We start from the raw sequence: 23469 nt of genomic DNA, 5'->3' as shown, positions 1-23469 counted from the left end.
CATGCAGGACGTCACTTTATAGCTCTGGCAGTGCTCCTCATTGTCCTCCTTGCAGAAAGGAGCAGACACCAGTACTGGTAATTGGTTAAGGAACCCTGATGGGTCTGTCCAGCTCTTCTAGAGTAACTGCCTGGAATGACTCTCCTGGAATTTCCTTCCTTGGAGTTTCCTTGGAACGCTCTGTGTATGCTAAACCCTAAATTCCAAATTAAAATTGTACCCAACAAATGCATGCCCTCTCCCAAAGCCTAAGTGAAAACAGAGTGTAGCAATGGTTTTATTTTTAATGGAAAGTTCAATAAAGTTAAGTGAATAAGTCAAGCACTCGTGAGCTATATGTGAAGATACACTGATGACATGTTGATTGGATTTCTGGTTGTGATTAATGCCGTGTTTCAGCCATGTTTGTAGATTCATCCAACACAAGGAAGAAAATTCAGATATTTACAGGCCTGTTCTTATGCTGGTATTTGGCATCGTTCCTGCATATTAAACTTTACAGGGCCCAGAGTTTCTGTATTGCTTGTCACGGTTGCTAAGTCGGGCCTCTCTCTATTAAAGCCTTCATCACACCACTTTATATGAATGTGTGGGTACATCTGGCCAATATATTTGGTATCCTCTGTTAATTCTGGCTCAGGCTCCCAACATGATATCTAAAAGGCCTCCAAACCACAACTGCCCAGCACCCACTCCCCTGGGAAAGCTAGAAGAACTGGGAGTTGGCTGCATGTGTGTGTGTGTGTGTGTGTGTGTAAAACAGAGCGAGAGAGGACATTGACCTTGCTCTACTTACGTTTAGTTTTCTTGCTATGGTGGTGATCCAGGAATTTAAGCCTCTTCTGCTGTTCTCTAAGTGGCTGTAAGTGGTTGTGCGTCATTCTGCAGAAGTGTGCCAAACTAAATGCCTGGACTGCAAATGCGAATGTGGGTCCAGGTCCATAGTGAATAAATCAGATTGCAAAGAGAAGACTGTAAGCTGTATTACTTTAGCCATAGTAATGACGTAACAATTAAAATGACATAGATATAGTTGGGTTAGCTCTAACGGCTCATAACACCTTTGGATATTTCTGTTTCTCTCATTTTGAAAACATAATTACACCCTGACGTTTACACCAATGGTTGCATAGCTATGAAGCCTTTTTAATAGGATATCACAGTGCAGTGTTTTGGTTAATGTGCTGCAATTCTGCAATAGTCACAACAGGCTGTGATATGTTGTCGTGACCTTTGGGGTGTTACTCCGCCCATTCGGGTAAGACAATTCATGTGGCATTAAATTTGTTTATTTTAGGGTTTTTTTTGTTTTTGAAGATTGAACTGTTTGTTCTTCAGCGGTTTACGTGGTGCTGATCAGTATAAAACCCAAGAATAATCTTTAAAAATAAAGAAAAAAACGTGAATAATGTTCTCATAAAAATAGAATATACATAAATTGGTTCTCAGGCTACGTCCACACGTACCCGGGTATTTTTGAAAACGCAGATTTTTCTATGCGTTTGCACCTTTCGTCCACACGTAAACGGCGTTTTCGGTCACTGAAAACTGAGATTTTTAAAAACTCAGTTTTTGCATTTACGTGTGGACGAGAAAAACGGAGAAAACGGAGAAAACGCAGCGTCAAAGGTGTGCGCCTTTTTTGACGTCACACTGTGCGCCACGTTATTGTTTCGGTGAAATTAATTTCTACAACACTGTTACTGTTAATTGTCTCTGCAGTGTTTAAATGCTTACATATACACACACAGTTACTGTCCCTCCACACATACCACTCGGTTCTGCTTCTATGCTCCAGCTTTGTTTACTTTTTCCCACCGAGGCTTCTAGACTTCTGATTGGCCAACATTTCTACACGGTTAGGAATATAGCGCCACCTGCTGCTTTGGCATGTTCCTAGCAGCGTTTTCCTTCATTTCTTTCGTGTGGACGGGATTATTTTTTAAAACGAAAACGGAAAATCTCTGTTTTCAAAAATACCCGTGTACGTGTGGACGTAGCCTCAGTTTTATGTTACATAACAAAACAATGTAACATTTTCATGGTTCAAACACGTAATCAAGTAGATGACGTGTAGAAAAAAAACAAGCGCAAATGTCCAAATGTCGAGATGTTGAGTTTAGTAGCGCTGCGTTTTGAACTTCTTCTTTAAAGTGACACAGACTCTGTTGGAAGCAGTGGTACCTTTAACCGGTTTAGGAATGAATAAATCAGGGTAACATTAAGCTTTCCCGAAGCCCCAACCTCAGCCCAAGCCACCTCTTTAATTAGACGTCATTAGCTACACAATAGCAATACAATGATCAGTGTAGCTGCTCTCCTACATGTTACAATAAAGATTAACGTCCAGGCATCCATAAAAAAAAGGATTTACCAAGTTTAACAGAGATAGCAAAAAGTTAACTTGCAATTCAGTTTTATTTATATTTTTATATAGTGCCAAATCACAACAACAATTGTCTCTAGGATGTTTTATATTGTGAGGTAAAGACCCTAAAAACAGGGAAAATCCCAACAATCATATGAGCCTCTTTGAGCAGATACTATTTTCTGACTGATGGATTTCTACAAAACTAAATCACGCAGCTCTGCTATCACTTCAGACATGAATGAAGACAGAAATCCAAACAGCAGTGATGCTTGGATGGTCACTGAAGTTGTGCTAGGTGGCACATAACTAGTGGCTAGCTTCAGAGTGAAGATAACGTTAATGTGAGGGTCCCCAAAGAGAACCTCACTGATGATCCAATCACAGCACGAGCTGAGTCATAAATAGTTTGGATTACTTGATTGAAAAATTCCTGATCCTCCACACTGATGTCTCAGTTAGCCTCCAAGTAGACGTCATTGTCTATTTGGCGTCTGAGAGGGCAGTAGTTTTATCATAAGGTTGTCAAAACTGAAAACATGCAACACACATCAATATTGCTAATAAAAAGACACAAGTACAACATGTCATCATCTGCCTTAGCTATCGGAGGAGGAGCTTGGACTCTGAAGCAGTGTTGGTACATCATCACTGAGGCTACGTTCACTCTGCAGGTCTTAATGCTCCGATTTTTTGATCAAACATTTTTTTGTCTGCTCGTTCACACTACAAATAAAATGTGACAGCAAACGCGCTCTAGTGTGAACGCTCAAAGCGGCCGCATGCGCAAAAGAAGACGTCACACACAACGCGCTCTGTTTAGACCCAGAGCAACAGTATGTTTGACTGTTTCGGACTTTATGTTTCCCAATTTTGCTTAAAGTTGTAAAGTTTGTTTACAGAACAAATAAAATGTTCACGTTTCTCCAACGTTGTCTTCCCAACAGTTTCACCGGATGGCCAGGAAGCGTTCGCGATGTCTTCTCGGGCGCTGATAATTGGCGTCTGTCTTGTGTCGGTGACGTAAAAGACGGATTTAATGCGACTTGACCATCAAACAGCAGCTTTCTAAAACATCAGATATGTATCGGATTCAGAACCACATACGAAAGTGACCCAGATCGGATTTGAAAATATCGGATTTGTGCCGTTCACACTGTCACACCATGATCGGATAGATGGTCGCAGAGGGTCAAAAAAGTCGGATTTGATGCGCTTTCGCCTGCAGTGTGAACGTAGCCTTAATAAGTGGACTGAAAATTTGTGGCCTAAGCCTGAAAACGGGCCCTGTGTGCCCGGTAAATGAAAGAGTCAGATGAAGAGCTTTGGTGGGGATGTATGTATGTATTTGAATATAAAATTTGACCATGTGTGGATTAGAGAAAATCCAAAATAAATCCAAACTAGTGGAGAATAAATAGATGAATAGAAACCAGTGAAAAAAAACCCAAAATCTAAAAAAACAAAAAAACTGAATGAAATAATATTAAGACCAGTATGTAATAAAACATTTCTAAGACACTACTATCTACTGTGCTGTTTTTTTCATCTTCATTTTAATAATAAAAAGTGAAACGTCATCAGGATCGTTGCACTGACTCGTGCTACGTTCACAGACATCTCTGTGAAACCAGACAGACTCCGTTTTAAAACATTTTTTTCTTTTGTATCCTCGACAGGTTTTCTGGAAAATCCTTAGCACAAAGTTTATTATCCTTAGAATAACAATTTCTGGGAAAATGAAAACATAAGCATCTATTAGCACACAGTAAAATTTGGTTATGAGCCTGTAGTGTTGCTCTGTGATGCTTGCCAAGGGTCTTCCTTTGCCTGTAATTACTGGATCAAATTCACGTCACACATTAACATGAAGCAGGCAGCCAAATATGTTTTATTCCAACACTGAGAATTTATATCCTGAACTATGTTTTGTCCGTATATCACACTGAGATGCAGTTTTAGCCAAGCTTGGCCAACATGAATATGTTTGCTTGACCTGAGTTGCTGGAGTGAAGGCTTCAGCACACACAAGTCGTATTCTTGCTTCGTAGGCAGACTTGTAGGGATGTGGTCAGTGTTCTGGACACGAGAGATTTAATCGCTCGGGGTGTGTTTCGTCCTGTCCCTGATTGTGTCCTCAAACTCTCCACCGGTGCGAGGATAATTACCGGGTCCGCTCGCTGCGAGGGACTCCTCCTCTTTTCCCTCTTTTTATGTGCACCCATTTCTAATTATGCACTGCAAGGGAAGCTAAGGTCTGTTTTCCATAATTCATGTTTTGCTTACAAAGTGTAAAGACTGCTGTTCGCCAGACCTCTCACTCACTCCTCCACCCACCAAGTCCTTGTTAAATTTTTGTGTTGGTGCTGACTTTAAACTAATATTTTTTTAAAGTGGAAACTCATCCTACCGTTATGATCGGCGCAAGTTCCTGCTGCTCCAGCCATGAGAAAACTGAACACATTTGCTCCAGCAGAGTAAGGAAAAGCTGCTCATGAACACAATTTTCCCCTTTTTTAGGATTATAGTTTCAGGAAGGCTGCCAACTCCTATCACTCTCAGCTTTGGCACAGATGCTCATTTAAAGGAAATAAAGTTTTTCAAAATCTTTTTTTTGAGCTCCAGTTCTGAGAAAGTGGCTGAATGTAACAGTCCTTTTGAAATAATCACATATAAAAGGCACAGACTGCATGTTGCAGCTCCCACACAAACTCGTGCACAGGCACAGTTTGCTGTATGAAATCATACATATGCACACATCTATGTAGCACTGTTGTACATGTTTGGACGATATATCATATTATAATTCTCAGAAGTTTCTTTTCTATTGGATACTACACTATTCTGAGAAACTGGGATCACTGCATCTCTCAAAGTTTTGACTTTAAAGACAGCTCAGGCAGTGTTGCCAACTTAGCGGCTTTGTCGCTATATTTAGAGAGTTTTCAGACCCCCTTAGCGACTTTTTTTCTAAAAAGCGATTAGCGACAAATCTGGCGACTTTTTCTGGTGTTAATGGAGACTTATTTATGACGACTTTTTGACGTGAAAGCGCGTAACGCTTTTACTCTCAACAAGCAGCGGGTGCTGCCGTGGGCACCTCACCCGTGCCAAAGCGCTCACGGGTGGAGGATAGTCCTCCTCCAGCTGCTATCAGGGCAGGAGACGTTCACACCTGTGCGTCCAAACGGCAAATGAATCACGCATGAGCAAAGCCGCTGCTCCTGCACTGACTGTAATGCAGTCAGTTCTTTTACTGTTATGCTGTTTTGTGGATCACAAGGTTTAAAACTACTTATAAACACACACACAAAGTAACTCCACCAGAGTGCCAATTTCCGGTAACTTTTGCCGGTCCAAGCCCGGATAAAGGATCAGAGTTGGAATTGTGACATTAAAAAAACAATAATTGCTAAAATAAATTTAATTTGTAGTTCTAAATAAACACTAAATGCATTTAGGACGTTTTTTACTCACTCTATGTCTCTTCCACGATGTTATTTCTCTCTCCAACAATGTAGGTTACAATTATATTAGCATGACCAATTATGCAAATTAGGCGATGGCGTCATTTAGCAACTTTTAGGACAGCCAATAGCGATTTTCCTTACTGAGGAGTTGGCAACACTGAGCTCAGGGGGCTGTAGGGTCAGCAGCTAGCAGCTAGCTAGCAAAATTCAATTCAGTCTTATTATTGGCGAAATTGCTCATTTCCTTTAATAACAGTAATTTGAGCAGTTATTTGGACAATCATGATAATATCAATAAGCCCGTCATTATATCCTCATTTTTTATAGGCTTTCCTCTTTATGCTAAAACTATATTTGCTTTAAGGGTGTACGACAGTAGTTTTATGCTACATGCTACTGCACAATCTTTTGCAATAACCAAAGGTTCAGTAACTGCCTGACAGAAAAACAACCAATCATAGCAGAACAGAATAAACCTGCAGCTGATCCAACCGTTCTGTCAGGACCAGGAGAACACCTCAAAATTAAGCAAAGCAAAGAGACTGCAGTTCCTCAGATGAATGCTTTGGGTGAGCCTTAAAAACTCAAAACTTCTGTTTAAATTGTATTTTGATATAAAGTTACGTATAATTCAGGCTTTGGCCTCTGACAGGTAGAGGCCAAAGCCTTCTTTCAGCATTTAGCTGCTTTCCAAATGTATTCGAGCAGTTTTGCTGGTGACTGAATGATGTTTTAAGCCTGTTGTCCAATTAGCATCCATTTTGGAGTGAATTACTCATTGGTCGTGTCCAAATTCATGGGCTGCTTCCTCCTGAGGACGCATTTGTAGACCGATTACGTCACAGCGACGCGCCGAAGGCTGTCCAAATTCGTAGACTCCTCCGACTGCAGCTGACAAATGCGTCCTCCTTTTCCCCGAATTTGAAGGATGGGTCGGGCGTGTCCTTCATGGCCTACCATATCCCAGAATTCATAGCGCGGCCCAGCCAAACTCCAGTTTCCAACAATGGCGGCAGCTAGTTAGTTTTAAAATTACTTTTACTAATCTTTCTGGGCCACAAAATAAACTTTTAACATATTTTCAGGTGAGAAAGTAGCTGTGTAAACATCAAATATCTGCTCGGTTTATCAAGATATCGCAAATTTGCAAAAGTGCTTCGACGTTTTCGGTGACGTCTGCTACCCACCAGCTCGATAGCTCGCCGGGAGCTCGAGGGTCACTGAAGCCGCCGAGAACGGCACAACTCCCGGCACATCATTGTCAGATCACCGCGGACTTTCGCTGCTCGGGTTAAAAGTAATATATAAGTCACTTAGACAACCTAAAAATGTTATTGTTTGGCTTTTTTCAGTGTTTTGTTTGTTCGTGAGTAAATCGGTTTGGCTGAGATTAAAGTTATTAGATTAGATTAGATAAAATAAAACTTTATTAATCCCTCGGGTGGGTTCCTCCTTGGTTTTTACACAGCTGACTAAACGTCAAACAGAAAACTGATTAAACAGAAGTATGAGACAGTCGAGAATTTACTCCAGTGTCCTGTTATATTTTAGACAGCAAGGAGCAGACGGCTGAGTTTAATAAACTCCACCGAGACAGCGGTGACGCTAATCAGAAGGCGAGACCGTCCAATTCCACAGCCGTTTACTTCCGGCATACCCGACCTTCTGAGGACCCGGCCCACGTAGACCGAAGGCCGGGTCCTCAGCAGGATGCAGCCCATGAATTTGGACACGACCATTTACTACCATAATGGTGGTTAAGTGTTTGTGAGCTTAATTGTTTCTTGATTTTAGTTATTGGACACATGTACAGACGGACAGATGTGGAAACTGCAAGAACCTCTGCGCTGGTTTTAACAACTGAGTCATGTTGCTGCTAGCTGATAAATTATTAGCACTCTTTACAAGCTGGCAGTGGAAACCTTGCACGGACTCACGTGTTATGTTTGTAAAGGAAAAAGATGACAGCTGCAGCTTTGCTTTGTGTGTTATTACTGGCAGTCCTGCTGTCGTCTTCCCCGGGCCTTGGACCCAGAGCTTTGAGGATTTGCGAGTTCCCCTGCCTCTGCCCTCCTTGTGCTGAGTTAATTTCTTTCCCATGTTAAGTTGCGTCTTACTTCCTGTTTTATTTTAGTAGCGTTTTTCCTGTGTCCTGTGTTGAGTTTAACTTCCCTCGTGTCATTATCTTAATTATCTTCAGCTGTGTTCCCACCTGTTTCCCATTTGCTCATTATCTCTCGTCTATGTTGTCCTTGTTGTGTCGTCCATCGCGTGTCTCCTTGTGCTCCCATGTTCTCTGTGCTTCCTGAATGTGTATTCCTATTGACATCTGATCTTCAGATTCCCTGGCTTTGGTCCTGAAATGTTTTGGGATTTTCAGACGTCATGTAATTGCTGCACTAACAGCATTAAATGCTTTGAGCTTAATTCCCATTTCCTGCATTTGGGTCTGCTGAAACGAATCAACAGTCCTCACAGCAGACAGCTGTCGTGGTTGCCTGTCAGTGTCTCTGATAGTTCAGCTTTAGCTTTCACATTTCCAAGTATTCAGGTTCTATTTCCTAACGCCTGCTACGTGGCTTTCAGACATGCTTTACTAGCGTTCTTGTAGTCTGGACTATTCAGCAGTTTTGGAAAAATATAAACAACTCAAAGTGGAATCAGCACAAGACTGGAGCTTTGAGTGTTTCACACATCTCTGTCTGTTGCTGCAATCAGTGAATAAAGGCAAAAATACTCCCCAAATATTTTTCCAACAAGAAATTACACCTGTTCTGAATTTGTGGTTATGGCCCTTGAGCCCTGAGCCTCTCAGGATCATCAATGAAACATGGATACTTGGTTTTCAATTCAAATCACTATTATTTATATAGCAGCCAGTTCACAACATGATATCAAGATGCTTGATATTGTAAGGTAAAAAGAAAGACAAGAGAGAAACCCAATGATGTCATGACTCCCTATGACCAAGTATGGGTGACGGTGGAAAGGAAGAATTCCCTTTAATAGGAAAAGACCTCTGAACCAGGATCATTGAGGGTCAGCTCTGAGTGTGATTGGTTGGAGGGGCGAGGGGAAGAAGGAAAACGGCGGCATCGTTCAGTGAAAACTGAAACTACCCTTAGCTTGTGTAGCATGTCAGCTTGTGTAGCATGTCAGCTTGTGTAGCATGTTAGCTTGTGTAGCATGTTAGCTTGTGTAGCATGTCAGCTTGTGTAGCATGTTAGCTTGTGTAGCATGTTAGCTTGTGTAGCATGTCAGCTTGTGTAGCATGTTAGCTTGTGTAGCATGTTAGCTTGTGTAGCATGTTAGCTTGTGTAGCATGTCAGCTTGTGTAGCATGTTAGCTTGTGTAGCATGTTAGCGATATTGACTGCGGCATGTTGATCCAAACAGCTAAATAAGTAAATGTCGGGGTATCTGACATGCTTCAGCTTAAAATAAATATAAATATTTATTGACGGTCTGTTTTACAGTTCACTCGTAAAAGTCAAAAAAATGAAAAGAAATCTTCAAAGTAAAAAAATAGAAATAATAATTAAGCCAGAATAAAAATGCCAGATGCCCACCCAACCTCGCGGTGGCTCGATTTAACTGCCATCACAAACGCCTCTGACCCCTCGCAGCACGCCATCTCTGAATGAATACGACATGTACATGTGCAGAACACTCGCACAAACTCTCTTCCAACAGACAAGTCTTATTATCGATAGTGTTTATATTTCTCACAAAACCGAGGACAACAGTGACGTGTACAAGAATGTGCAGGAGCAGCACAACATGAAGAGCTCAGTGAGGTTTGTTACAGCAGCCTGGGACACATCAGCGCGTCCACACGCAGCAGCGACAGCTCTCCCCCATTCACAGCATATATATTTCCATCTCACACACACACACACACACACTTTTACAGTTTAACCCCCAAAATTTCATTATTTTCACTGTTTATTGCCAGCTGTTTATTGGTAAAAACGATATTTTAAAATGAAGTATCTGTACTGTGTAATAAGGACATCCTAAATAATCGCACAACGAGCACATGTGCTTGAATGAATTTCCTAAAAAGGCTTTGAACCTGACTCATGTTGCTCCTGATGCCGTCCTGGTGAAATCGATATTGTGAATTCCTTTGACCAACATAATCTGATCCCATAAAAGTTATTTTTAACATCCGCTTTGGCGTAATCGAAAACTTATAGTACTGCGTTGAATCCCCCGTAACATCTACGCCGTCTGTATCGCTCTGCCATCATAAGTGACACTAAGTTACTCATTTTGGGCTTGAAAGTAATAAATACTGAACAGTTACTTTGATAGATTCAAACACATATAAGCAGAGCTGTGGAAACAGAAAAACGGCCTGACTGGCAGATCACTGCGCATCAACTAGATCCAGCTACAGCTCGTGTTTGGTTCACGGAGGCACTTTCCTTTTTCTTTACATGGCGTAATACTTCCCCACATATCGGAGCCGCTGAGGTGCATCGCTGTAGCATTTTTGGGAAGGTGCACATCAACGTACAATGTCTGTCATGGCATATAGGACACAGTATCGATTTAACACAGTACTATAAATCAGACATGAAGCAGGATACTTGATGTTTGTTATGATACCTCACAGCTGGACGCAGCAGGTCTCATGCAACAAATATATAACATGAAAGATTCGACTGAAAGCGGTTCTTCAAATCTGTATCCTCGCTGTGTTTAAAGGAAGATCAAGAGGCGTTTTTAAAATATTTAATTGTGTGTTTTATCACTTCAACTTGAAATTTGACATGTCTATACGACTGTTAAAGTCACTGAATATCTTAACAACAGAACACAGTGTCTTTAAAGCCACGTTTAAGTTCACAAGTTCATGTTTAATCTGAACTTAACCTTTTGACATCCACCAGGTTACCGGCAACCTATCCAGGGTTAGTCACCTGCTAAATCATCAAATTTTAAGAAACTAAACTAGTAACTAGTAACAATGTTGCTGCTCAGATCATTTCTCATACATTAATGTTGCCATTCCATCTTTTTCCTATTAAAAGCTTTGTGTTTGTTCCAGAGAAGTGAAAAGTAAAAAGGAAGGGGCATGCACCGAGACGGGTCTCAGTAACCTGGTGGATGTTAATGCAATCGATCGCATCATTTGGCGAGGTTTATTATCATGAACTGATCTGCATTGGGCCACCAGTGCATTAAACTAAAAGTGGAGACTTTGAACAACAGCTTTTTAGCCAAGTTTGAGTGAAGAAGATTCAAAAGAGTTGAGATCAAAAACAAGAATTATTTGCCTCTCGCCTTTTTCTTTTAAATTAAAGTGCAGCCGAATGGGCTTTACTGCACGTTCACACAAACACAAAGAGGAACGAGCCAGAAGTCACACACATACATAAATGCGCACAAGGAGTCGAGTTAATTCAGTCATACTGCTTTGTTCTGATGCAAATCACTCACGTGTGACCGACTTTTAGAAACAGCAGTTAAGATAAGTGGACCGTAAGGCACGTGGCAGTCATAGGATATTGTAACCTGTGTTTAATCTCAGATTTCCAAAACAAAAGAATGAACGAACGAAAGAAAGAAAGAAAGAAAGAAAGAAAGAAACGATTTTTACAATCCTTCTAACAGTGACTCTTGTACAATATAACATAAATACTGTGCTGGAAAAAACAATATTCCAAATTTTTTTTGACCAGTTTCAGTCTCTCTCTGTAAACATTGAAAAATGCAAATCAAGTCTCCTCAGTTCTCAACAAGACAACATCAAAATAACAACAAATGTTGGGAGTGTAAGGCTCAGCCACCTCACTAATCAAACAGTCTCTAAAGGAAACCTTTTCAGTTTGCTTCCTTTTGTTTTCTAATCCGTTAAATGTTCCAAGGAGTGAACCATGCTTAATTGTAGATCCACAAGGAGCAGAGGTGAGCAGGGGGGGAGCTAAGGGAGGGGGCCGGGGAGGGCAGGGGAGAGGGGGCTGTGAAGAAGGGCTCCATCTATCAGAAGAGGCTGGTCAGCGTGGTCTGTGATGGGCTCCGGCACTCGTGGACGTCCATGCTACCCGGCACGGAGGTGAGCACAGAGGTGACGGTGGGCATGGTGGGGTTGGTCAAGTCCGTAAGGGTGGTGGGTGTGCTGGAGGGACTCATGGAGGCGTTGGAGATCTCAGAGGCCGGGCCTGACGGTGTACCACCCTGCAGCGTCGAGCCGTCGGACGCCTTGTCGACCCCGGTGCTCTCCTGCCGCAGCAGGTTCCTCCTGAATTTGGCCCGAGCGTTTTGGAACCACACCTGCAGAAGGATGATGTGTTAGTACACGTCTAAATACCAAAACAAACCCACGCGTGTTTGATATCACAAAGAAGTAACATTCATGCAGAAAAACATTATTATTACATTATTACAGGACTTTCAGTTCAACCTATGAGCGTGCAGATGCTTTGGCTTTCTTGGGTCCAGGTTTTGAAATATAAACAACATTTTTTTATTTGGAAACGTTTCCTTCAGTAAAATTTTTTTTTTTTTTTGAGAGTGCTCAGGAGGAACAACCTGGAGGAGAGGCTGCTGGTGACGTTCTATAGAGCCACCATAGAGAGCATCCTAACGTACAGCATAACAACATGGTAGCAGGGTGCTCAGTTGTAGGAAAGGACTGCAGAGGGTCATCAACACAGCCCAGAAGATCACTGGCTGCTCTCTGCCCAGTCTGGAGGCCATTGCGAACTCCCGATACCTCAGCAGAGCTGGCAATATCATTAAGGACTACTCTCACCCCAGTAACCAACTGTTTGAACTGTTACCGTCAGGCCGACGGTACAGGTCACATAAAACCAGGACAAACAGATTCAGGGATAGCTTCTTTCCCAGAGCTATCACCGTAGTAAATAAGCACAAAACTATTGAACCTGCTTAACCATACTTGCCATTGTCACTACATTATGCTGCTATCCTGTATATATTGTACTTATTATTGTCTGAGTACTTCGGTTGTTTTATTGTACTTTTTATATTTTACATTTATATTTATTTTGCATTTTGCACCAAGGGAGTGGCACTCCAATTTCGTTGTACTTTGTACAATGACAATAAAGGCTATTCTATTCTATTCTATTCTATTCTAATAATTCCTCATATGTTTGTTTTGGTGCTGAAATGTAATTTTCAGTGCAGCACTTCCAGCATATTGGACTAAAAGTCTGCACACCACTAAAGATAGATTTGAATATGTTCCTCTGTTCGATTAACCGGGAACTCCTGCCTCCAACATTTTCACTACATTCATGCATTATGTTTGCTGTTGGTCACACACTTTTCTGCAGACTGCTACATAAATGCCAGCCCGCTCCTTTAACAGTCTGTATGTAAACTGGATTTCTAACAAAATGTAATGCGTCACTGTGAACACACCGAACATGATTTCTTCTCTCCGTCTTGTCACTTCCTACAGCAGCTAATCCAGTTCAGGCTCTTCAGCTGCCTCACCACACAGCACCGACACTAATAAAAAGAGGACGTGATACTCATGCTGATGGATTACCTACTGTATCCCAGCCAGGTCTCGCAGCTAATTTTGATGCTCTAGTAAAATAAAAGGAGACCTATGGCTGCCTGAACGCTGGGGAAACCCCTCTCAGGGGTTTCAGCCTCTTGTGTTGGAAACTGGCTTGTTGTGAGGTATCAGCTGAGAGGTAACTAACACATGCTCATGTTTCCAGAACGCACGGTTGAGTCAGGAGCAAAGAAACGGCAAAAGGGTCACAAGACCGACACAGACAAATAATAATTCATTACATAATTGTTTGCTTGACTTTAACAGCTAAAGCACCAAACGTGTTTCAGCTGAAAGCAGTTTAAATATCTGAAACTGACTTTAAATGACTTTAAATGTTACCTGTGCATTAGTCGTATCAAATTGACTGAGTGAATCAAATTAGTGTGTAAGTATGTGAAATGAACACATTTCACATTTTTTCTTCGACTAAGACCAAAACCTCTCCACAGCTAAACCTGTGACAAATGTAGAAACTGTCACAGACGTGTATCTCTTGGGGACTAAATATATTTCAAAAATGTAAATATATCAGAATATAACGCGGCTTGTGATGTCACTGAATCTCAAGAACACCCATATTATCTCCATTATCTCGCGAGCATCTCTTTGTGTCTCTTTAAAGTCTGTTTGCAGATGTTGTGACTGGAGACGAAGATAAAAGAAGACTTGGAAACACAAAGCCTGAGCGCTCGTCCTCTGTGTGTGAAAGCTATAAAAGAATTTACTTTTCATGGCTATTCACACAAAAGAAATTAAGACATTTCTTTTATTATGCTTGCACATGAAAATAGAGAGCAACGTCCTCCTGCTTTCATTGACCCTGGGAGAAGCGACATGGGTCCTGTTTACAGTGTTTGCAGGAAGAAATGCAGTTATGATTTTACACATTTGCAATAAGATTAACGATATCCTTATTTTTTAATCACAACCTTCTTTTTTGCTCTGGAATTTTCATTTATTTGTCGTGTTTTTGAATATACGATTTCCTCTCTTTTCCCAGTAATAAAGTGTGTTGTGTGATTTGCGAACGAGGCAGCAGCCGAGCTGAGTGTTGGGAAGTGCTAGTGATGGAATCATGACGGAGCCATGGGAATCGGCGGCTAGAGAGTCGCTTCAGCTGAAGTAACAGACATGAAAACTCGAACGCATCAAAGCAAAACGACTGCTTTGTTTTCTGTGAGCGTTAATTAAAGCGGCGGGGTGTTTTTTTTCTTCCTTCTCAGTAAAATTTTGATTTAGAAACCTTTTTGTCTTATTTTTCTTCTTTTCAGTACCCCAGATAATTTGCTGTCGTCTTTTGTGGAAATCAAATGCTCTGTTGTGTCGTCGCTTTCTTTGCATGTATTACAGAGCTTCTTGCTTTTCATCCCTCACTCATCACCACAACATCACATCATCCACTGAGTTATATTACGTTTCATTTTTTTTTAACGTTTCTCTTTGATTTTCAGGTAATTTTGGTTTCCAGCATGAACAGAAATATTGAGTCTGTTTTTCCTGAAGGCAATTAGAAATTCTGCTGTTATGAAAACGAGAAAAGAAAACAGAAACAAAGTAACGGAATCCAATTCTGATTTTCTTTTACTTGTTTCCTAAAAGTCTTCCAAGAACTTGAGATGAAAAACAGTAAAATCATCAAATAAAGCAGCTGGTTTGGCTCCTAACTGTAAAACACCACTTCATTTATATCACCATTGGTTATCACTGGAAACGTCCCCCCGTTGGCTTGTGCGAGCTACTTTTACTAACAGAAAAGTGAACTGTGGTCTAGAAGTGAGAGGCTGCTGGCGCTACCTGTAAGACCCGCTTGGTGAGGCCAGTTTTCTGGGCAAGCTGCTTGAGGTCCTTGGCGTCTGGGTTGTGGTTGATGGCAAAGTAGGACTTCATGGTCCTCAGCTGGTGATGCTTGAAGGACGTCCGCATGCGCTTGGTCTTCTGACTGGAGCTGTACTGGGAGTCCCTGTCCATGGATTCACCGTCGTTCTCGTTGCAGCTCAGCGCTTCATGTCGACAGGGAAAGGAGGACAGTGGGTTAAGAAGTTGGAACTCATTATTAACGTCATCATTTCATTCCTCTGCTGCTGTTTATGAAATCCTCATGTCCCCAGAGTATTATACTGTTACCAGCAAGGAGGTGAACATATATTTCAAAGAATAGCCTGGGCGTTTAAAACCTGCGCTTTCAGTTCAATTTAATATTATTTATATAGCACTTGGTGAAAAACAAAATCCTTTTCACAGAAACAGACCTCTGGCAGAACTGTTGTGGCAAATTTGGGGGGGTGGGGGGTATTTTGTAATTTTTTCACATATTATTTTATTTAAACGTCTACATTAAATTCAGCAAAAGTCTTTAGAAACTTTGAGGGGCTTCGACTTTAAAGCACCACAGTGTGACTGATCCAAATAACTAAACTGTAAGAAAAAGGAAGAAAATTGTTTTCTAAGCTCGATTATTGTACAGATTTCTTTGTAAATACGATAAAAACGCCTCATTCTGTGTTTAAATCTGCACAGAAACACAAAGTGACCAAACAGCTGTTTCTTCCAGCTGCAGATCACCTCCTCGTGCACCACACCAGTCTGTGTGTTTGTGTCTTTCTGTCCTAGGAGGAGGTGCGAGCCTGGATACAGCCATCTCTCTCTCTCTCACACACACACGCGCACACACACACACGCACACACACACACACAGTAACAACAACACACATGTATTTGTCCCCAGCCTGCAAAATTCTTGGCAATATTCAAAGTGTTGCTGCATGCATAACAGTTCGCGTTCAATATCAGAACGCTGCAAACGATGAATATGAAGTGAGTGAAAACCAACGGAATAACACTTCACTTAATTAGCCGATACACACCAGGCAGAACAAATGCTGCTTTCTGGCCAAAACATATGCTGTAGCGTTTTTTTTTCTTTTACAAAAAATAGGAGAAAAGCAGCTTGTGGACGGTTTCCTTCTCCTGCTCTTCCGGCGCAGTTACGGCCGTTTGTAGGAGCTGGCGCGAGGTTAGGGTTAGAGCTGCTCTCATGAGTCTGTTCAGGTGAAGCTTTCGTGTTGTGTGTGGCTGCAAACAGAAGAGGGCGCATCGCTTCTTCACTCGCATCACTCACGAGCTTTTTCTTCGTTTTTTCTTAAATGCCCACATTGAAAAAGATCAAATAATTCACAGCATTTTATACCGAAATCACTTTTCCTTCCTTTATCGTCATCATGACGCCCTGTGTGTGTGTGTGTGTGTGTGTGTGTGTGTGTGTGCGTGTGTGTGTGTGTGTTTTCTTTTGACATTTTTTTACATTTAAACGTCAATCACTCTGTGAAATTATGTCAACTTACACATTTTTTTCATCGTCTACGTTTTAAGGAAAGAAATCCGAACAAAAAGCGTTCTTGTGTGATCACTGCGAGGCTTTAACACCATGTTAGCTGCAATCGGCTTGTTTTTTACGTGAATATGGGAAAAGGATGAGTCCAACCACATATTGCTGCCGTTAGCAACTTATTGCGCTCCCTGCTCCCTGTTCAAGTGAATAACTCATCAAATCACATTGATCTGGCTGAAATACACCCAGTTTGGCCTGGTCCCAATACAACAAAACAAAAACGCTCACTCAGTGTGCGTATGCCTGTGTGCGCGAGCGAGAGGGGTACAGAGAGGTGGTTTGGGGGGTAGGGTGAGGTGGTGTGTGCGTGGGTGAGGAGTTCTGGTGGTGGTGGTGGTGGGGGGGGGGGGGGGGGGGGGGGGGGTCTGTAGATGTCTATGGAGCCTGACAAGTGGAAAAGGGCGAAAGCAAAAGCCGGCACATCAAAAAACTTTTCTTTTCACTCCACAAAGTGGACACGGGAGGAAAAAAAGTTTAGCATCCGCGCACTGAACATTTAGTTGTGTTGAGTTGTATGAAAAGTCCAGTCCGCATATTTCAGTCCGCATATTGAGGCTGTTTGCTATAAATAAGGTCTAACTTGTTTCTGCACTTTTCTTTGTAACCTGTGGCTGTTTTTGTCCCGTGGCCCCACACGTGGCCCGCGAGCTTTTTCTTTGTTTATTAGTTCAGGCTTATTCGTGCATTCTGTTTAGCGTCTACACCAACGCGCTGCTGCTACTTCAAAACTGAGCCGAAAATGTGCAGACTCACAAAGTGTGTGTGATCCAGAAGAGGTTACAGGAAAGTGCGCAAAATATGTAAAAAAGCACAACAAATGGAAAGGCTCACAATTACGCACACTATTACGCACACTATTACGCACACTATTACGCACAATTCGGTGTTAAAATATTACAGAGACACCAGGACGGGTTTAAATCTTCTGATATCTCAGTTTGAAGTTACAGTGAACTCTGAATGGAGATATTAAAGCAACAAAGATGTTGTTTTAAATATCGAATAAGTTTTATGCGTCACTGAGGACGCCACAGCACAGGAAAAATCTCTAAAGGAATGTTACAAAAACATTTTTCATTAATGAAGTCTGTCAGCTACAGTCAGCTCCCTCCACGCTTCGTGGCTCTTGATCTCCACTTTGGACAAAAGCTCAAAGAACTGTTTCTTAAATTTCTTTAAAGGTCTAAAACGATTCAGGCAAAACTTGGCGTTAAATAAATAAAAAGGAACAAACGCAAATTATAATTATATCACGTTTTCAATATAATTTCGATCTTTTTTTTCTTTCGCTTGTCGAGATTCATTTTACCTGCATTATAAGCAGCCAGCTCGGCCCCTGGCCCAGGACTTTTCCTCTTCCTCGGCCTTCCTTTCTGCACCGTCCCCACGCTGCTGAAGTAGGATAGTCCGAGCGTGTTGGCCGGGCCCAGGCCTTTGTGCGGCACCACGTCCGCGTGGTTAAAATGTGTCTCATATTCTCCCTGGATGAGAGTCTCAAAGTGCAGCCGACAGTACACTAGACTGTCTTTCATGCCAAAGTGGTCCCCGGTGGTGAGCATCTTGCTGCAAGTAGTGCAGGTGAAGCAGTTGAGGTGGTAGACCAGGTCCCGAGCTCGCATCACCATCTCCGAGGCCGAGATTCCCAGGTGGCACCGAGCGCATCTCTGCACCGAAAATCTTCTGCGGACAACACAGAAACCTCATCAGCGGCTGGATGCGAAAGCTGCTGGTAAACTATGCAGTGGCACGTGTTTTTATGCAAACACACCAACTTTGACGCACTTAAAGAAGGTGCTAAAAGTTTCCCTGTGGACGAGTGTGCTAAAACCTCGACAGCAGCTAAGGGAGTTTGCTAAATATATTAAAAAAAAATACATTTTGTATTTAAAATAGAATCAAAATAGGATTCTATTTTTTTTAATTTAATTTCCTTGGGCCCAAAGTATTCCTGAGGCTCTCTTTTATTGCAAGGTGGGGGTGGCGGGGGTCACTCTCCCCTAGAGAGATGCTAACCTTAAAACTAACGCTTTCTTTATCTGATTTTCAGGGGAGGGGTTTAGCACAACTGTCAGCATGAATCACAGCTTTTCTTTGGGTCTTAAACGCTCAAAGAGCTTTGACAGGAAAACTCCGAACATCACATTTTCTAAAGAGTTGCAAACAGCTTGTATTCACTGCAGAAAATCCGCTGCAACGCCAGCATCAGTTATATTTATGTGATACTAAAAAAATTAATTATTTCATTGACACATTTTAGAATTACAAATGTTTTTAAATCCCCCCCCTCCCCCGCTCAAACCCGGTGCTGCTTTAGATGAAGATAATACAAATATTCACCAATCACATGACCGGGGTCAGAGCCCCTGCGCGCTCTCCTACCTGTAGTAGTCCTCTTTGCAGTAGATGCTGCCGTCTTTGCTGAAGCAGGTGAGCTCGGACTCCAGGTTGAGTTTGCACTCGCAGCACTTGAGGCAGCGCATGTGCCACTGCTTGTCCACGGCCAACAGGTAATATCGGTCCGCGATTTTCCTGCCGCAGCCCGCGCACAGAGCCACGCGCTCGTTGGTCATGCATGGCATGGACTGCAGGTCGAGGCCGTCAGGACATTGGGAGGACAAAAACAAACGAAGGAAAAAAACAAAGAGAGAGACTCAAAATAAAATCCCGTAAAATCCTTGAAAGCTACAGAACCGCATCTCTACGATATTCTCCTCGAATATCAGCTCACTGCTGAGGGCCACCACTCCCGTGTGGCAAGAACAATAGTCTAAAGATTAAAATATCTATATCTATATATATATATATATATATAGATATATATAGATATATAGATATATAGATATATAGATATATATAGATATCTGTAGAATAGATATATAGATATAGATATATTAATAAAATAATAAAGTATTTCAAAAGCTTCAATATTACATATTGAAATTAAAGTGAAATTAAAGTAGCTGCTCTTCTTTTCATCAAAAGACAACAGAAATGAGATTTGTTAAAAAGAGTATTTTTGTTTCAGTAAAGGAAATAATGAGCGACAATTAGTCTGAAGAGTCTTTACAAAGAGAGCATAAATTACACGGCTAACAGGGGAGGTCAGCGCGTCATTATTCTAATAATCCCGAATACTCAAAAAGCAATGTGGCAAATAAAACGAAGAGCTAAACACACAGTCGTGTAATTGCACTTAAAAAGCTCATCGAAGTTCGTTGACATGCTGTGTGTGGGTTTGGAGGATACTGAGGAACATTTGTGGTCATGGGAAGCTGTGTCTGTGCTGTCAGTTTCTATCAAAAATAGAAACCCAGCCATGCTCGTAAAAGCTTTTAATATGAAACAAAGCCTTGTGAGACGAGCATTATTTTTCCAAAGGCCTGTGAACACGGACACATATACACGCGCCTCTAATTTGCAAACTCTGAATAATAATAATAATAATAATAATAATAATAATAATAATAATAAATACATTTTAAAAACGTGTTTGATTTTATTACAAATATAATTTATTTTTACAAAATAGTCTAACAATTTGGGATTTTATTGTGAAAATATAGAAAATAAAAAGAAAGGTTGGAAATATGAAATTAAAAACTTACTAGCTTGTTTGCTGTGATGTAACGTGACAAAGTTGGGGCGTTTTTTGGACAGATTAATAGATATATGAATGTTTAACGTTTGCTTACAAAGCAATAACTATTTATATTTAAAAAAAAACAATTTATAAAAACAAATTCGTGAATTTTGCAGATGAATGTCGCCTTTTTGAATTATTTCTGTCTGCTCGTCTCAGGTTTTGTTCTGTCTGCAGCTTTGCTGAGATTAAGTTTTAGGTGAAAGTGTGGCAGCAGAAATGAGAAGGTTTAGGCCTGTAACAGCAACTTTGAGAGCAACTTCAATGAAACAAATAAATGAAAGATAATTAGAAGCGGGGGGAGAAACATTTTGTGGATACTTTCCCTCCGGTTTGAATTAAAGTAAAATCAAATCGCTCGGAGCTGGAAGAGTGCAGCCGTGGACACATGTTTCCAGGCTGCCATGCTGCTTGCGCTAAATAGCCAAAGAGGGCCAAAACATGAATCTCGCCTACCGTCTCTGACTCTCCCATATCGATGGCTGAGCTGATGGCCGCTGACTCGCTCTTTCCTCTCCGGTCCATTTCTTCCACCACACCGCGAACGTCGCCTCCGGGGAGGCCATGGAAAAGCATCGTAGCCGCCGATGGGAGGATGTTATAACTGTTCTCTTCAGATCTGCAAGCCAAGATGTCCATGAGAGGGGGAACCTTCTGCAATTATGCCACTCAAAATTTTCGATCTTTTAACGTTTCCTTTCTTGCCGTGACAAGCGAGAAATCCAGATCAGGGAGGAAAAAATATGAGGGAAAAACTGGACACGTGTTCTCCACACTACGTCTCATCTGCCAATGGAAACCGTCATCCGAATGTCTCCAGCTCTCGTTATTAATAAGCTATGATTAATTCATTAAAAAGCGCACAGATTTGCCTTCTCTTAGTGGCATCTATTTGATCTCAGGCATGATAATATGTTTCACTGCCAATTGCTCTTTCTAGATTTTCTTTTCCATTTACGGTGACTAAACATACCAACTATAGAAGCTCCCGTTGCATGGATCGCAGCTCTGCTCCTCGCCGGGAGTAATATTTCAGGTTTTCGACAGTCTGCAAAATATTTCCTCTTTTCTTCTGCAGCACAGTTCGTAACTCAGTACAAATGGCAGTGCCAAAAGATGAGCAGCAGCTTTCTACTGCATCGCCCAGCCCGAAAAATAATGTTTCAAACAGAAAAAAACTGGAGCTGGGTATTTGAGAAAGGCTTTTTCCTCCTCCTTAACAGTCCAAGTTGAGACTTACGGCAAAACTACTTTTGCTTTGCAGAAAGAAAAAAAATCATAAAAACAAAAACAAGCTCAAAAAAAGGAAAATAAAATCCTGCCGGCAATCTGGGAGAAGAAGCCGTTTTCCTTTACAGTAGTTTGTTTAGATAATGTTTTGTCTTTTGCCAAGGAGGCTGCATAGATGTGCGTAACAGCAGAAGAGGAGGAGTTGGCTTTACGTTGACTGATGATAGGCGAGTGTTAGCTGGCCCCCAAAACCGCCGTTCCTCCTTCTCAGGTCCGGTTGGACTCTCCGCTCCTTATCAACGGGACCCTGTTGCGTCACGACACACCATTTATGTTCATTGGCTGTTCCGCCGTCACCGAACTGTTTGGCCACTTTTACCGACCGGTCTAAAAACGCAGCAGTTCTCCCTTCGTTACACACGGAACACCGGCCAACCTCACACACACACACACACACACACACACACACACACACACCCACACACACACACACACACACACACACTCCTCCTCCTTCTGTCTGTCCGGAGCTGCTGCTTGAAAGGTCAGTTTTAAAGGAAAGAGAGCAGGAGAGAGTTTGAGCTGAGATGTTTGAGCTGTCTGTTTCTGGAGGTCTGCTCGGACCTTTGCTCGTCTGACGCGCAGAGAGGGTTCCGCACAGCCCCACAGTGCTGCTGCTCCAGCTAACAGCCTCCTCATGACACCAAAGCGCTCTGCTTAATCTGCAGGGGTGGGTAGGAGCGCGTGAAGTGCGTGAAACAACCCATAATGAGGAGCATAGATCTTATATTTGGATATTTTGGTCACAATTATTATAACAGAAAGTATATATATATATATATATATAAAAATATATATATACCCAAATAAAAAAAAAAAACAGAGTAAACACTCTTTCTAGTAACTGTTTTATATATATATATATATATATATATATATATATATATATATTTATATATATATATATATATATATATATATATATATATATATATATATATATATATATATAAATATATATATATTTTTATATATATATATATATATATAAATATAAATATATATATATATTTATTTATATATATATATATATATATATATATATTCCCCTGGGAAAATGTCACCTTTCTCCAGAGAAACTAAAACCAATCAATAACAAGGTGAAGCAACTAGTTTAACTTGTGGGGCAAAGAACTTTATGTGATGTGAGGAACTGTTTATTTTATTTTATTTGTTTGTTTATTTATTTATTATTTACTGGGGATTTATTTCTACATCTTAGTTTCAAAGTGCTGATGCGTAAAATAATTTAGGCAAATCTGGGGGTCATGTCCTTGTTTTCTGATGGGTAAAACGCGGGGATTAAATCCAGAACATATTTACAATAATAATAATAAGAAGAAAAATATGCGATGAACTAAGAGATTTATACCTAAACTTTTTGATGCACTGCATTACTGTAGGCTCTCTGGCACACAGTACAAAGCGTCATGAGGCAACTGCTGTTGTGATTTGGCGCTATTAAAAATCAACTTGAACGCTGCATTTCCTAAAATTCTGTTTGTGACGTGACTTGATATAATTGTAGGCCGGCGGCTTCACCCTTCAAGCATTTCCACCTCTTGGTCATGGCGAGCAGTGGTGGCTGCTATAGCTGCACGAGTGAGACCGCAACTGATCCAGGATCCGCTCGGTCTCTAATTAGCGCTCTGCTCTTAATGAAGCGGGGAGGGAGGGAGGAAGACGGTTTGAGGGGGTGGGGGTAGCGAGGAGTGGACTTCGTCATCACAGGATGTGTTTGAAACAATTTGAGAGTTACTGTAGTTTGCTT

The 23469-nt window shown here is 41.3% G+C and overlaps 1 protein-coding gene across 3 annotated transcripts; it reads right to left on the bottom strand.

Moving 5' to 3' along the window:
* Positions 1-10562: 10562 nt before the first annotated feature.
* lhx2b (LIM homeobox 2b) lies at positions 10563-22305 on the bottom strand. Of its 3 annotated transcripts, XM_085179503.1 has the most exons (6): positions 21382-22304; positions 20865-21027; positions 19148-19350; positions 18078-18448; positions 15175-15380; positions 10563-12119 (listed from the first exon to the last, which is right to left on the bottom strand). In XM_085179503.1, the coding sequence occupies exons 2-6, from the start codon at positions 20982-20984 to the stop codon at positions 11829-11831; spliced, it is 1191 nt and encodes a 396-aa protein (XP_085035629.1). In that variant the 5' UTR covers positions 20985-21027; positions 21382-22304; the 3' UTR covers positions 10563-11828. The 3 variants fall into 3 exon arrangements, with proteins under 3 accessions (XP_085035629.1, XP_085035628.1, XP_085035627.1); XM_085179502.1 differs by having other exon boundaries at positions 18078-18445; positions 20865-22305; XM_085179501.1 differs by having other exon boundaries at positions 20865-22303.
* Between the last annotated feature and the right edge of the window lie 1164 nt (positions 22306-23469).

The sequence above is a fragment of the Neolamprologus multifasciatus genome, chromosome 12 (genome assembly GCF_963576455.1).
Source record: "Neolamprologus multifasciatus chromosome 12, fNeoMul1.2, whole genome shotgun sequence".
Taxonomy (NCBI): domain Eukaryota; kingdom Metazoa; phylum Chordata; class Actinopteri; order Cichliformes; family Cichlidae; genus Neolamprologus; species Neolamprologus multifasciatus.
This window is presented reverse-complemented; position numbering and strand designations above follow the sequence as displayed.